This window comes from Coturnix japonica, chromosome 5, assembly GCF_054131305.1.
Source record: "Coturnix japonica strain WE chromosome 5, WE-NBRP24, whole genome shotgun sequence".
Taxonomy (NCBI): Eukaryota; Metazoa; Chordata; class Aves; order Galliformes; family Phasianidae; genus Coturnix; species Coturnix japonica.
Window position 1 is genome coordinate 33317215 of NC_140667.1, and position 17631 is coordinate 33334845.

The 17631-nt window shown below is 36.6% G+C and overlaps 1 protein-coding gene across 9 annotated transcripts in view; it reads right to left on the reverse strand.

The window, feature by feature from the left end:
- STRN3 (striatin 3) overlaps positions 1-17631 on the reverse strand; it is a 50799-nt gene that overhangs the window by 31587 nt on the left and 1581 nt on the right. For all 9 annotated transcript variants that reach the window (XM_085549075.1, XM_085549073.1, XM_015864939.2 and 6 more), the window contains exon 2: positions 3003-3106. In XM_085549075.1, the coding sequence (XP_085405201.1) occupies positions 3003-3106 (104 nt within the window). The remainder of the gene's footprint in view (positions 1-3002; positions 3107-17631) is intronic.

Here is a 17631-nt window from a genome sequence, read left to right on the forward strand (position 1 = left end):
CACAGCCATTGCAATTTATATTGCTGAGTTCCATCTTATAGCCACAGTTTCAAAGCACAACCAAAAATGTGTTTTGTCTGTTCCTTATAGATTATAACAAAGCATTTGATCTAGAAAGTATAGCAATGTTGTGCCACTACAACTAACACAAAACGTTGCTGCGTGTAATTAGATCTATTTGGTCTTTCACATCGCATTTGATTTTCAGCTTCATTTTTACAGGAAGAAATATTCCTCTATATTTTCCACACAACCAAGGCTAAATTATTACATTTTAAAAATCACTAAAAAGCTGCATTGTTGTTCATGAGTCAGTGACATTAATTCCCATCTCATACCACAGAGTAATTGAATTTCGTAAGAGCAATCTTTTGAGCACTGACTTGCTATTCTTCTAAAGCTAGGTTTCCATGAATGAAGAAATGAAGACAGAATGCCTCTAGGTGGATTTAAATGTTTGCTGCCATTTAGCCATTGAATTCTACCACCCAATTGCAAGAACTGGAAGCAGCTCAAGACCAAAAAACAGGAAGTAAAAATACAGGAATACTTTTATCATCTCAGAAAGTATTATTAATTTAATCACTACATTAATTAAGCTTGGAGAAGAGTGCCTCAAAGTATACATCAGAATAAGTCCGGCTATCTCTGCAGAGTGCCATAAAGGCATATCTACTAGCAACAAACAATCCCAACTCATATATAAACCCTTTTAAGGTATCATTTTGTTACGAAAATTCATAAGCTGATCCAAAACACTCAAGGGCAATGAAGTAACAAACAAGATTTTTCAGTAAAAGAGAAATACCAGAAATACTGAACTACTCCACAGTTACTACCACATTTTATTTAACCATACAAACCAATGTTCTACTTCATGTTCCTTGTCTGAGAAACCACGATATTCATCATAGTCTGAATAAGCTGCATTTTTACTCCCTACAACTTAACATTTCTGCATGAAACTATTTGACAGCATGAGGATTTCAGCAATAGAAGAGAAAGAAAAAGGTGTGGGAAGAAGTCAGGTATAACACTGAAAACTGTTTTCAGCGTTGTTGAGATCAGAAATTTTTTTTTTTTTTTTTTTTATTTGTCTTAGAGCTGGTTTCCTATCATTTGCTATTCTTGCATGCAGAATACCAACAGCAAGAAAAATAAATCAACTCCTATCGCCTCAAAGCCTTCATTCAGAGCAACAACAAAAGCTAACATTATTGTTAGATGACATCCTAAGAAATCAGTTGCTGCTAGCTCTCCTTAATCAAATCACCATACTTGCACAATTAGACCCCTTGAACTACTGGGCGTCAGCAGCATAAACTATGAACAGCTTCCTCGTTGCCTCCCACTCATTCACCAATCAAAGCCAGAGTTTCAGTTCCTGTTTTTAGCAATCTTCATGACAGCTTTGGCTGGGACTTAAGCAAAGATTTACCTTTTGAAAACAACGCAGCACTGGGTTGTATCCAGAAGCCAAAAGAACTAAAATAAACTCTATGTTTCTTCTGCTGTATGTATGACTAGAATTTCTTCCTCATTAGATGAATTCTGGAATTTCATGGGAAATCAAACTATAAAGGCAGTTCAATTTCAAGGGAAAGCATCAATGAGTTTCCACCAAAACCAATGGCTTCACATTTTGCCTTAACACTGCAGCTCTTATTAACTGTCTTTGATTTATCTTAGTATGTAAACAGCCTTACAGTGTACATTTGCAGTAAAATACACAATGTGATGTTATGATTTGTCCCATAAACATACACTGTGTTCTGAAGTACACCTTTATACAGCATGTTTCACACACAGATATGCAGCCATCCTTGCCAAAACACTAGGTTTGTTTGTTTGTTTTTTTTAACAAGAAACTGACTAATCAGTTGTTTTTGTACTACTTATCTACTTACAGTATTAATTTATAATGTGACCTATGTTCAGTCTTGGACAACTAACCAAAAATGTCATAGTAATACATAGTTAGGCCTTACCTGGACACATTTTCATTTACATAGGGAAGAATGTTCCCCACAACTTAAAGTGAACAAAGGCTGACTACTTTTCTACCAGACTCTTAAAAAGCTTGCATAGATGAATTTGGCTTCATTTTGAGAACAAGATAAAATTTAAAAATTTAGTCCATTGCTGAAAGTATATGCATGTGACAAGAGTTGTCTCCCCAGTGCTTTTACAAAATAAAGCACTACCTTTGGTCAACTGAAACCGACAGAAAACAAGACGCTAAGAAGTTCTGAAGGTCATTAACCTGCATGGAGTGAAATGAATATTTAACATAAGCAGAAGGGGGATTATCTTTTTAAACTATCTAATAGTGAAGAGACAAGCAGTAAAAACTTTAAACCACGAGAGGGGAAATTGAAGTTAGAAAATCTTCACTCAGAGGAGTGAGGCTCTAGAATAAGTTACCCAGACAAGTGGTGGATGCCCCATCCCTGGAGGCATTCAAGACAGGTTAGATTAGACCTTGAGTGACCTGGTGCAGTGCCTGTTAGAGGGTAGCAACCCTTTCCACCCCAAGTCGCTCTGTGATCCTACAAATTTTTATAACATCATGTTAATACTAGAGAAAATACTTACTGAGACTAGAAATTCTAGTGTTCACCACATGAAGTAACAGCACTTATTCTTCAAACCAGGAAAGACAATCTATTAAATCTGAACTTTCAGTGTTTAAGACGTGAGACCAATTTGGAAACAGAGCACCTTTATATCATAGCAGCCACAAAAGTTTCATCAGAAAAAGTGAGACAAGAACAGCATTCTTTCATTTCCAGTAATTAGTGTTTTTTTTCAGTAATTGTTACTAAAAACTCTGGCAGTTTACACAATGTGTTGATGATCCACCACAAAATCAGTGCACATAAAGCAACTGTAGGATCATCTAGTAAAAACTATTCACACAAAGTGAAGATGAAAGTGTATGAACCCTTCTTCCTAGTCTTTAACATCTTACAAATAAAAGTTTAAAAAATACATATACATACCTTTCTTGTTTTAATGCATATTCTAACATTTTTATTCTTCTCACTAAATCTTTCTTCAAGTTTTCTTGACCCTTTCTTTCCCCTTGTAAAAATGCTATCCGAGCCTGAAAACACACACAAAAAGAAAGAAAAAAAACCAATCATTTTATTTCATTCTGTTCCCATAACAAAGCAAGTCTGACACAGAAGAAAAAATAAAACAAAAGCAGAACTGTATTGTAAGAATCACTTTAGTCAATCATTAATAACAAAAATATTTCTGCCCAAGAGACTGTATGTTGGTTTTGGCTCATAACAGTACTTCTTGTTTGGCTGGGGTTTTCTTTTTGAGTTGAAATACAGGTATAATGTAGTAAGAGAAGGTGCAAACAGGAATCATCACAATAAATGCACATCTTTGTCTTATGACATTGTAAGCATACATTCTTCTATACATTTTCTTCTGAATAAGAAGCCATTTAGAAGATACATACTTTGAAGTCATTTAGTTTTAAATGTTATTATCTTGAAAAACCAAGAAAAAAAATAGCATTAGGAACTCAGATAGACCCTTAATAAATTAACTATACAGGAAGCAGATTTATTTTACTGATTCAACTTCTACTGACTACTGAAGACAGTAAAAAATTAGAATGTCAGGAATTCTTTTTTTAATACCAACCCATATGAAGCTAAAGATCTTCCCACTGATAGGGGATGGAGGGAGTCGAGCAAAACCAATAACTGTACATAAGTGCAACACTGATATCCAGATTTAAGAAGTAGTGTAAAAGTGACTCTAATCCAATAGAAAGCAAACAGTCTTCTGAAGACCATTCTAACTAAGCATAATTTGCACTCCCCTAGCAGGAAATGACCAGATGGTTCCACAAGCCCAACTTGTTAGGCTAGACTAATGAAAATGAGGATAAGACATCAAAATTTTTATGTAAATAATGGCCTTACACACACAAATTGAAAGGAGTAATAAAAGCAATTTGAAAAATAAGAAGTAGTAAGCAGTATGTTTTGTGCCCAGCACTACTTTTCAAAGTTTGGAAACTACTATATCCATGCAGACTCTGCTAATAAAAATAATACCAGAAATAAATACTTCAAAAATTATCACCTATGTGTGGTCACTAAAGCTCTTGCGCTCTTTAACTCAACAGTATGTGATTATTTTCCTAATTCTTCTATAAGTGACAGCCTTCACATCTTCTACCAGTCTCCCTCCTTTGGACAGCATCCTTTTACAACTATTTGCCAGACCTCAGTCACCAGGTGCAACTGCTGGGCTTTATTTCACCCTCTGCCTGCAGATAACTGAAAAGAAAACACTATAGCTGCATCTGCCTCTTAAATGCTCACAGCCAAACTATCTCCTTCTGGAAATAATTCTGGATACATAGTCACACATAATTAAGTCTTCCCACTTACTAGATAAAATTCACCTTTAAAAAGCCAAGAAAAAGTAATCCTTAATAAACACCTGTATTCATATCAACCTTTATAAGGCCCAAGAGGTTTAACAGAAAGGTTGTCTGGAAAGGATTAATTTTCTACAAAGTTTGTCACTTATGTCAGTAGTAGCAGATATCTTCTGGCAGACACACTTCAGGCTGTTTCTTTTTTCCTCTCTCCAATCAGTTTTTAAACATGTAGCAGTTACAGTGAAGGTACCTGCACAGAAGACTTACAGAATACTGCTAGACATCAAGGCCCTCCATACACAATAAAAAAATAAGATTAAGTTACACATTTGCTGTTAAGCTCTGCTAATTAACTTCTTTCATCAAGCCCTGAACTGAGCAGGGAGGATTGTCAAAAGTATCAGTTGACGTTTTGCATAACATTAAGCCCCAAGAATTAACATATGACTTCCCAACAGTGATTTATTGGAGAATCAGTAAATCTTAGGTTAAATAAATTAAAAAAAAGAAAAAAAAAAGATGAAGTAAACAGATGTATCCCACAGTTGTACTGATTTAAGTTCCATACACAAAAACAAACATTGAGGAAGTGCTCTCTATGTAATACAGCTTTCGACTCAAAGGTATTCCTTTCCTTAGAAAGGATTCTCTGGAGAGTAGGAGTTGATCAGATTTGTAACTACTAATGACTGATTAGCACCAAAACTGGGAAACAAAACAACACGAAAGTTTACTACTCATTTCCCTCCTTCCCCTTCACAAGACAACTCTTCTTTTTAATCGATCTGTAAGCCTCTAGGTCTACAAATCCACCTCCTCCAATATTTCAGCTCCTCTTCTGGGATGACAATGCTGCTTTTGCAGACATACATTAAGTCTAATGAGGAAATCTCTTTATTTTTCACTCAGTTCTGAATTACATCAATTTCCTGACTATACTCCGTAGGGCTGTGGGAGCACTTACAGCTGGCACAAGGGATACAAACAGGATACCAAAGTAACTGACCACCAAAAAATAACCGGTCCAGCTCACAGAAGTTTCAAGCAAGAGTACGGAAAGCAGGAAACTCCAAAGACAAACCTCTCACCTCCTGACTTACAGATTCAAAACAAAAACTGTAACAACATCATAACATGTATAAAACAATATTCCTATATGCAAAAATATAATTTCCCTTGGCTTAAAAACAAAACAAACAAACAAACAAAAAAAAAAACCAGCTGAATTTAGTTCTGCATTGCTGCTAGATTTTCTATCCTTACCCGCACCTCTCCCTCCCCTCCCCCCCCCCACCCCCAGCCAGACAAGACTATGCTTTGAATTCTTTAATTATAAACAAAGTAAGAAGCTTATTTTTCAGGGCAGTTTCCTCCTCTTTTACTAGACTGCCCAATCTCATATTTATAGTATAAAATACATATATAATAATATATATATTTATTATAAATAAAATATTTAAAATATATTTAAAATATTTATTTATTATAAATAAAATATATATTTATAGTATTTTCCCATCTCTCTGATATCTGCTATTCTTCCACAAAAATGAGTAAGACTTGCAAACTCTGGGATTCCTCTACACCTTGGTCCTTGGTTGTAGATCAAAGGGTTTGTGCTTAAAAATAATAAGAGTAGTAAAATAAAACTAGATAGTTTTTCACCCAGTCAACTCCAAGACCTCAAACATGAATGCTGAAGTCTTCCCAAGCTGTGTAACTAAAATCACTGATCACACAGTGCTCCAGCACTCTCCATAACTCCACTGTTTAATCAAAGCATAACGTTTTAAGTAATCTGCCAGTGAACTTCTTCAAATATCAGCATTTCACATCAAAGTTGATCCATTAAAAATCTGAAGAAACATTTTCTAGGAATAAAATTAAATTTTGTTTTGCTTTGTTTTTAAAGAAACTTGAATGGTCCTAAAAATTTTAAGAATTACTGCCCTTTAACCTGCGTTTTATTGCTCCAAACACACAGAAAAGCCTGACTGCAAGGGAATCTTCACCTCGATTAAACTTATTGAGAGGGAAGTTATTATAGTGGTCTGGGAAGGTAAAATTACATATGCAAACTAAAGGTTATTAAATAAATTCTACCTAGGCTTTCAATTGTACTGTATTAATAAATTCTGATATACAATAATCAACCAAGAACTCAAACCTAGTAAGAACCACCAAGGAGAAAAAGAGGCATAGAATCCAAATTAAAGGGCAAAGCATGCAAGGATGTATCTCCTGTTCTTGCCATACTAACACCTTTTTGCACAACCCAGGCAACCAGATTCTGATGGATTTGCCAATACTGAGACACATTCCTATTTCAGTTGCAAACACTGAAAACTCCCAAAGAGTATTTTTCAAAAATAAAATCAACTGTATGTAAATCAATAAGAAGAATTTCATATATCCACAGAAATCCAATGATGCTATCTTGGTATATATAATGATAAGTAATCCTTAAACTGTTAACTAGACTGGGGCAAGGGGAAAAAAAGAAAAAGAGCTAGACTACTCTAAATAATTGTATAGCATTTATTTATTCAATTCAAGCTTTAAATTGCAAGTTAAAGCCTTAAGTAAGACTCTCACTCTGAAAAGCTGAGCAGTGAGACAGGTGCCACTGTCCATATCAGGACTGTGCATGTTTCAATGGCAAAGCACTTTAAAGTAAGTTCGTGCCCAGAAATTTCTAAAACACCTGTCATCTTCCTGAAAAAATATCGCAACTCACTTCACCCTATTGGCATTACATACTTCTCAGCAAAAGATATCCATTCCTCTTGAAGGAGTGGCAGCCCAGAGAAGGCTGCGATGGGAAAACAGGCAGTATATGCACCCAGATGCACAGAAACAGCAAGAGATCATGGTTAGGAGGAGAACAGAAAGAAAGTAAATCACACAAACTCTCCATAGTAGCTGCACCACGAAGAAGAGTAAACTAACACACTGAGTTTGAATAATTAAATCAATTTCAGGAGAAGTGAAGTTAATCTGATTGTTACCATCTACATACTGTAACAGAACAACTCAAATGCTTGGTGCCACAGTGACAGCATCCATGTCTGTACATGCCACCACTCCTCCCCACACCTGATAATTTTGGCAGGCACTTTATTTTAGCATCATAACTCCTGCACTAACCAATCTGCACTTTGCTTTGTACCTAAAACGTAAATCAACAAGAACATCAATAATCCCGGGCAGACCCAAGACCCAGTCGTTTTCAAATGACAGGTGTTAACAGTCAGAATTAATTCCTTAATCAATGGACAGTTAACAGAAATGCCTTCAGGCACTGGATTATCTAACCTAACAAACTCTTTTTCACGTTTAAAAAAAAAACACTTCCAGTTTTAACCTCAAAGTTACTCCATTTTCAACAATATCCATCTAATTTTACCAAGAAATAACCACCTTTGCATACAAGCAACAACTCAAATGCCATCACTTGGCTAATCCAATAGCTAACAGAAACGTTAGTGATAATATTTTTTACTACTCATGAACCCTTACTACTCCACGAAGAGTCTGAACTTGCTAAAAGAATGCAGTCACAAGTGCAATGATCTATCAAACATGCTTGAATGGAAGCTCCCAAGACTCTGAAGCAGACATGTTTCCAAAAAGGGTCTGAATAAGTTCAGCAAACAAATGCAAAACATACATATAAACCAAGCTCTCTTTACAATTAGGGCTGCTTGAATGCAATGCAACCTTCTCCGGTATGCATTTCCTGAAGATCAAGTCATGCAAAATAAACCCGACATCTCTTTTCATGTCTTAAATTCATTTTGCATCATCTTTAAAGGAAACAGGACTTCTGATGTAACTTTTACAGATAAAAGCGATAGTAAGATATTAAATAGTTTGACATATCAACACCGTCCTCTTCAGGGGGACTACAGATGGCTTCAGGAATCTCACACATTTTAGCATGTCAAGATTAAGGTGATTAATGCCAACATTCAAACACAAAATACTTGCCACATTCACCTCTAGTCAGTGTTTCTTTGTCAAATGAACAAGAAAGTTTCTCCACAATATTCACTACAGAAAACCAATTGTTACAAAAAAAACCCAAAAAACAAAAAACAAAAAAAACATACCATAGTGAAAGCTGTGACTTCACTCTACAGCAAGTATTACAAAGACATTTACGACAGCCACCAATTTATCCATGTCCTATGCAAAGTAATGCTAAAATAAACCCTAATTTTTTTTTTCACTCAACATCAGTCTCCCAAGTACTGTTCTGCCCAGACCTCACTTTAATAAATGCACTTATACTTACACACACGCACCCACACCACAATAGTGACAGATACAAAAAGAACTATTTAACGTGCTCACAGTCTTCTATAAAAGCAACACTGCTAAAGGTGCTCATGACAGGTCCACAACTTAGAATGCAATGTGGTGCGGCTTCAAACAATTGCAAACAGATGGCCAAGCACAGAATGAAGCACAAAGCAATCAAAGCAACTGTAAGAGAACTTCAAGGAAGTCTTAGAATTTACATGGCAAGGGCTGTTGCTGGTTTTCTTCTTGTTTTTAATTTTTTAAAACCAGCCATTGGGAGGTGTCCTCAACAACCCCTCAACAACCAAGCTGCTGTGCTTTGATGCAGGCCATCAGTACTTTGGGTTTCTATTTTAGTTAATAAATAGAAAGAATTCCGCCTTTCTGAGAAGAAACGATGGCTGTTTTGAGAACATCTCACCTATTAGAGCACACACAGCACTTACTTTACTTCTAAGACAGCAATTTAATACTGTGAACATGCAAGATTTTACAGAAAAACTGTGGAGTCAGACAAAAATACATCTACAAATCTTCTGCCTTCCAACAGAAAAGTAAATCTTCGGGCTTCTCTGATAGGAAAATTGGAGCACCCAGAAAAGACTGTTTTCAAACCAACACTGAGACAAGTAATATCAGTTTTTAAGTTAGATTGCTTACAGCAGTTCAGCATTTAGACAGTCCATATTCCATTCAGTTGCACTTGTACTGGATTATAACTCTGACAAATGCATTTTTATTTTTAAACAAAAGGGAAGAAATCCTATAGTTCTAATGGTAGCTTGTTGTCAATGGCCCCGTTCTTCATTCACATACAATAATTAAGTTTGCACATTCTTTCCATCAAAATTAATAACACTAGGTTAGATTACAGAGTAACACATTTCTCAATTCATTTATGCTCCTGTGACTACAGATAGAAAAGATTCCTCAATGAAATAAGTGTTAGCTTTCTCTTTTTCTTTTTAAAGTGGAGCACCAGTCTGTGTCACAGCCCTTAAACCGAACAAGTTTCTACTTCAAAATTAAAAAGCTTCTGAATATTTCTAACCCCCAGGGAGAGATAAATCAGGCTACCTTTCAAGGCACAGTTTTGACTAACCACCAAGACTGAATTCTAAGTGGATCACTCTGAAATGTTATTTCATCAGCTTTTATGTCAAATTTTCAGCATTCTTCTCAAAATGACTACAAAAGAATGGGACGTTATATTGCAGCATTGCCCTTGCCCACTCTGTACAGATCACAGGACAGGAATTGCTTCCCAGTTTCTATATTTACAGCTTCCATTTGTGAACTAATAGAATATTTAGGTATTTCTGAATTATTATTATTGTTATTTTTTCAGAAAAAGAACTCTGATAATTTTACCAAAGTTTCATCCTAGGATGCAGTTCCTCATTCTGGCACTGCCACTTGGACTTCCTACATATTTCCAAAAAGCATAAGTCCCATAAGAACCACCTTAAAAAAAAAAAAACAACTTACAAATCTCTGACCACTGCTAGTAAAAAAACCTTTTATCCTGTAGATTCATTTAAACGGTGAGGCATTATTTTAGAACATATCTAAGAAAGAAATAATGTTTTCTTTCTGTGAAAGCTACCACTAGAACCAGTGAGACTAATTATATGGTAACATCAAAAGAAAATACTTACTAAAATTAAAGACATCTACAGTGTCAACATCATTATACTGGTAGATAATTAAAATGAAGTTACATTGTTAAGTTATGCTGTTAGTAATTAACTGCCACATCTAGAGATTAACCAGGCACCTAACACTAAACAGAACTAAGATTACGCTCTCTGTAACTCTTAGTTGTATTACAGCAGCACACAGATCAAAACAAAGCCATACACCTTGCAGTGCAACAGACACTTACCATCAACCAAAGAATGGAAAAGGAAGGGAAAATGCCAATAGGCAGCAGGAAAATGCCAGCGTCCTCAAGGACACACACCTCCTTTTCCAAAATCAGGAATATCTACTTTTTACATTTACAAATACAGAATAGGAAATGATCCTCTACAACAGATCAAACACAATGAGCTGAACTAACTTGTTCTAGTCATTAGCACTTACACCACTGCTCATGAATGTGTTCAGTAACACATTCACTGGGAAGAGACTGAAAAGAATAAAAAAAACACAATTTCAGGTGTTAAAATATGAGAAGCCATCTACATACACACAAAAAATACAATACCACTGAGACTGAAGAGCTTTGCATCGTAAAGTCAATAGCAATATTGATTACATTTAAAACTATTGCTTTCAAGTTAATAGGGAAATAACATGAAATAGAAAGTTAAAACCCTTCTATACAGTATGTGAAGTATAGCGTAACACATCTTATGAGAGGTACCATAGAAAGTTGAGGAGGAATAGGTATTTTGCACCTCATAAATGATAATCTTGCCTCATGGCACAGAACAGTGCCAACGCTCACTAATTTACACCACTGATCAGAGAGGGAGCAGCCAGTAGCCTGACTTCTGCCAGCTCAACTGTATAAAGCTTGCTAAAGCTATGAAACAGAACCAGTCTTGTAAAACTTGCAGATGTGTTTACATTTTCTCCTTGAATGCTTCCAAATGTTCAGTATGACTCATGAGTTTGGTCACTACAATTTCATTTATTTGAGATCACAGAACAAAACACGCATGTACCAAAAACCCAAACAAATAAATCACTCTTATCTTGGAAGTAAGCTATTTCAGTTTAGCAACTATTGAAGTGACGAGAGTTCAGGAGATTCTAGTCTGACTTAATAGCACTCATTCTTTACTTTCTCGCAGAGTATTGTATGAAATATAAGCAAAAGCACACAAGCTGTGTGGTGGCAACCTCAGCATGAAGCAAAAGATCGTAGTGTTACTCTGGGAAGATTTAATTTTGTGACTTTTGTCTGCAAAACAATTACTCTTAGCTTTGAGTTGAGTAGTGAAACTGAGCATTCTCTACCACATGACACTGGCAAGGCAGGACTTTTTTTTGTTTTTTAAATAGCACTGCATGATCGTCAGTGCCAAATTTGTCAGCAGTTTGGGAGAATATAAACCAACGTAGAGGAATGAAAGAAACTTCACTGCAAGTGACAGATTTAAAAAAGGGAGATAGTCAGGAAGCAATTAATGCGTCTGGAATTCCTTAAGTCCATTCTCTACTCCAGGATCATTTGAGTTAGTACTGGAGAGCCAGAGTACTTCAGAATGCACATACAAACATGCAGAAGCCCTCCAAAGAGGACAAGAAGGCACATATCCCTCAGTAACATTAAGTAGAACTTAACCCAGAAATGTATATTTTATCCTCCATTTCTAACAACAGATTAATGCTAATCAGCTATTTCATAAGAATATTATAATGGTAAACAAACAAAGGCCCTAAAGACTGCTTGAACTCACAGCAGAGATTCAGGAATGGTCCCAAAGAACAGCCAACTTCATAATTAGCTCTTAATACATGTTGGAGTTGCACACATGAAGCAGAAGGTATCATTAAACAGTATATCCTGCTGAACCACTGCTTAGAATAGTTCAAGATCAGCCTGAGTGCCAGAATCTAACACTCACATATGCAAACAAAGTTGTAAAAGGCCATATGCATGTCATGAAGATTTGTTATTCCCTTCTCATCAATTAGAAAAGAGATTGTCATCACTTCACCAGCATCATAAATGACAAAGTGATGAAGAACAACTCTACCTCAACGTGTCCTTTCAGCATGTAAGAGATGACCAGGTATCAGGTACTTCACACACACACACAAAATCCTCAAGCTAAGATTTGTCACGTGGCTACAATGGCAGTGAAATTTTAATTCTCCCCCAATAAGTCTAGTGCTTTGTCCAAAACAAGGCTGAGTGTAAAAGAAAAACTCATCGGAGTAACTTGATCAAATAACAGTTACACTCTTTGCTGCTAAGAAAGAGTGGTTTTATTCCAAATCATTTTAAACGAGTAATAATCACACAGTAAAATAATTTCAATACCCAGTGCTGACAGAACAACTTCGGAGCAGCATTCCAGGAAAATAGACTACCCAACTGCTATGCAGATCAGTACCTTCACGGAGACCCCACGGCCATCAAGGTTTCTCTTATTCCACCTCTGTATGGTTGCACAGATAGCTTAGCATCCTATTGCTTTTGTTAAGCTCACCTGCTGGTAGGAGGTGAATCTTGCAAGAATTATAAGTTAAAGATGTAGATCAATTCTTTAAAAAAATATTATGGGAAGGATTAGACAAACAGAAAACTAAAAACTTTAGCATTTACCTAAAAAACCCTAAAGTACTTTGGATCTACAAATGGTATTTAAATATTTTAATGAACAAACTTGAACTATTTCAAGAGATCTCCTCGTTTCGAACTGGTCTAAGTATCTTTCATGGTTAACTCATGCTATATAGCAGCGACCTTTTAATTAAAAATGAAACCATCTCTGTAGAGATAATTCATACACAAAAGGAAGCAGCTCTGAACGATCTTCCTTTGGATGTCTTGCCAAGGAGCCTATGAAGAAGGCAGGATGCACCCCCAGACACGCACAAAAGCAGCTTTCAGCTTCACACAGTGGCACCTGAAGTTCTTCCAGGGGCTGTGTGCCTCTAACTCTGACTGAACAGCTTCTAGAAAGACACACTTCTCCCTGCCTAAAATATACAGAATTCTCAAATTGTTGTGTTAAAACTCAAAAGGGACTTGAACTCCTCAACATATGTGGCTGTTCTCACCGTCAGCTTAGAGAAATGATTAATGAATGAACGTTTCTGGTTTTTGAACTTACGCACGCTATAGTGAAAAAAGATTGCATTATAAAACAAAGTTTAAGTATTTGTACAGTAAAGTGTATGAGTAAACAACTCGTATTTCCATTAAGAGGTACTCCAGCACTCGTGCCTCAGCAAATACCATAATGACTGGCACAAACAGAAGTCAGACATTTCCAAAGCACGTGTTACTTGCATACCTCACAGCACTTACAAATACTCCCAAGTAAGAACATACATCAACTTTTTGCAACTTACTTAATCGCATTTTCCACTAGTGTTGTTTAAATACTTTAAAGGAGTGTTTCAGTAGGTAAATTTTACTTCAGATTACATACCGTGAGATGTAATGAAATGGCAGTTTGTCAATTACAAATCTTTTCTAACAGAAACCTGCTGGGATGCAACTGATAGACACCACATGCAACTGAAATACAATGTGAGTTTTGCTACTGTAGCATCTGTTGTTTCCTATCATCTGCAGCCTTTGTGTGTTCCATCACAGTGCTCTCAAATCTCCATCCAGATTGTTATTTATGAAAAAGCAACTAAAACTGCACTGCAGGTGTATTTAAGAAACACTAAAACCAAAGCATATCAAAAGATATTTTAGAGGTCAAAAGAATGCAAGAATGGCTCCCTCTGGTCATACCAGCAGCCCAGGTACCACTTTTAATCACAGCCAAACAGGCAGCTCTATGGGAACAGGACAGAAGATATCAGAAATTATTCCCAATCTCCAGTAACTCGTAATTCCAGAACAGCCCATGCCAGTGGCAGCACCTTTGAATACAGGCACCTTGGGACTTCTATGATCTCATATAAACACTTTTTGACCACAGGACTTTTCAGCAGCTACAATCTCGCTGCACAAAATGCTGCTAATTCCAAAAAGCTGTCTTAATTTTTTTTTTTAATACTTATGATTTTGTATCGCGCTTCCTTGACATCAGCTGAGATGCAGTGAATCTTTCTTCACAATGTAAAAATAATGACCATTCTGCAACCCTCATAACTTACTTCACTTCCAATTTACCATTAAAAAAGGTGCTTGCCAACAGCAAAGTGATGTCTATGTTATCCAAATAGCCACTCCTTCAAAAACAAAAATACTCCTAATATTTCCATTCTATTGCTCAAATGCTTTGAAAAATGCAAAAACGCAGCACACGCTCTGAAAACTTACTCATCTAGTTCATCATACTTACACATTTATGTATGCTTACATGTCTGCAATCACATGCAAAGGGCCTAACCATAAAATTCCTTTAATGATCTGAACTCTACCCCCCCACACCCCCCAAAAAAAAGCCACATTCAAGGACAACCTTTTAATTATACTGAAATTGGACACATTCTGAGAATTGATGCTTCTCATTCTCACTATTAAAAAACACCTGGAAGTAGCACCTGATAATTTTCCCTCAACACATTTTTAGCATGATTTTAAAGTACATATAGTACCATTTTTATCTAGTTCAGAAGACTGAAAGAAAGTGCTTTACCTAATTAACAACTAAGATCTGGATTCCATTTAAGTGTCTCAGCCTTTCAGCAGACAAAGAAAGCGGAATTGACTGGTTTTCCTGAGTACCTGAAAAGTTGAAGGATGATCCTATGAAACTTCTCCTTGACACAATGTTATGTTACTCCCCATAAGTTTCTGTAGTGCAACTCCAAAGTGCCTTCCCACTCACTTTTTTTTTTTTCTTCTTTTAAAAATGCAACTATGGAGCCACCGAAATATTCAATATAAAACTTATTTCCTTTGGGAGGTAACACCGAACCACAACGGTTTGCTTTAACTCCTCTAAGCATGTTAAACATAAACACATTAGACAACATGAGCTGAATGCATCTCAGCATAACAGCAACCAACATGAAGGTCATTACACTCACAGACTGAAATTTCAGCTGTGATTGCACAATATTGTTATATGGAGAATCATCCTCTTTTTAGTTTGCAAAACAGATTCAGCCTATTCAAGAGCACAACACACCAAGTGAGGCCAGATATTTCCTTCCTATGCAACAGTGAGGAAGCACTAAAAGTTACTGCGGCAGTCAGTACTGTAAGTGAAAGGAAAGGCTACTACAGTTTAAATACTAACATTCAAGTATTTGACTTTTCTATACTTGATGCTGATTTGCACACAGATTTGGCAGCAACTAGCATTCACTCATCGACAAAGGCTGAATAGACACATACCTGAACAGTCTGTAAAGACAGTGAGAAAACTAACAGGTGGGATTCAGAGTCCGACACATGCACAGACTAAAGTACACTGGTACAGAACTTCTTCAGATCCAAAGGACTGAGGATCGGTTATTATGGCTGTAGTACAAACCTCAAGTTGGTGAAGCAACTTGCAACTGAAATTAATTGTAAAGATGTGCTCCATACGCAAGTACTATAAAAGATCTAAAAAGTTCACTACAAGATCCAAGAAAGAAAACCAAACGAAAGCTTATGGCAGACCATATGCCCACCTGCCTTGCCCCCATTTGTAAAGAGGGCTCCTCTTTACCAGTCACCTGAACCACAAAGGGGACAAAAGGGGAGAGGTGGGAAAAATCACTCAATAATTCCCACCGGTTTAAAGCTGCCAATAAAAATCCCATTGTTTGGAAAAAAAATCTTAAGTTCAGAGCAAGAAAATAAAACAACATTCTGCTAAGTCATTTGGTTTTCCACATACTCTCTGTAAAGTGTTATTTGCAAAGTTATCAAGTCAACTTAGGAAGGGACCTTTAATTACTAAGGAAGGAAGAAACTACCTGCATGGGTGAGAGCTGCATCTATGAAATGTAGTTCTCATGCTTCTAGCTTCCATATTAATTACTACTGTCATGCTACCAGATTTTTTTTCCTGTTCAACTCAGGAGGCTGCATTCACAGATGAACAACAGTCATAGAGGCTTCAAAGGGCAAAGCAGTTGTTTGGGGTTCAAAATGTTTTATTAGTCACAGAATAAACTGGGACTTCATTACTTGAGTTGTAGGACCAAAAAGTAATTATATGCTATAAACATACACACACATACATGAAAACCATAGGGCCTGGTTTTCATGCACGTCCTCCAAAAGAACACGCTCAACACAGTCCCATACTGAACTTAATCACTATGAAGGCTGACATCTAACATGCAAAGGAAACACACTCTCCCTGCCTCCTTCCTGATCACACTTCTATCCTGGGCTTCTGAAGTCAGCAAAAAAACAAAAAAGTTCCCCTCATACACACACACTGGGCAGGGAGCACCTGCTTCCCATGACCTAATGCACACACACAGATAGAGTGAAGCAACACATACAAAGCCAGGGTCAGAACTAGGATGGCAGACTAAGTAACAAGCAAATGAAACATTGTGGCTGTGAATGACAAACTACAGTTACATAGAAAAAAAAGCAGCAGACTTGGCAGAAACACATCACAGTATCTAGAGGCCACATGAGTTCACACCAGCACTTTCCAGTCAGAGTTTTCAACATCTCAAAACTGCACCTTACATTTATAGAACGAGGTACTTCACTGTGAAGTCACAAGCCTATACACAAGTACTTCAAGATGGTCTTGCTTGATAATGAACACCACTAAGCTATTTATTTACCTATCAATACAGTACTATACTACTGAGACACTACAGAAGATATGAGAACCAGTCCATTGCTACTGAAAATACCCACCCCATTTCCACCACACTGATTTTAGGATCAGCTGTTCTGAAAGGTTTAAAATAGTAAATCAGGCAGTAAGTGAAATAAATAGCAAAATCTCTTTCTCTTACTATTTTTATTTTTTTTTTCCTGGGGGGAGGAGGGGGAAGGTGTGACGTTTTGTTTTCTTTTATCCTATCTCAATTAAAGCTGTAACAACAACAACCCTGCAAATTACACATGTGGTCTAAGAGTTGAAAAATCCTGAAAGAATTGTCCATGTTTAGGTAGAGTTCTCCGTTCTTCAGTCTGAAGATGTACACAGACATACATCAACATGTACACAGACGTACATCACAAACACTGGCTGCTGCTGCAGCATGTTTCCACAAACTGCAGTTAAGGTGTGATTTGATGGAATGCTGCTTCAAGACTACAAACATTCACCCAACGCATAAATCACAACTAGAAACATTCT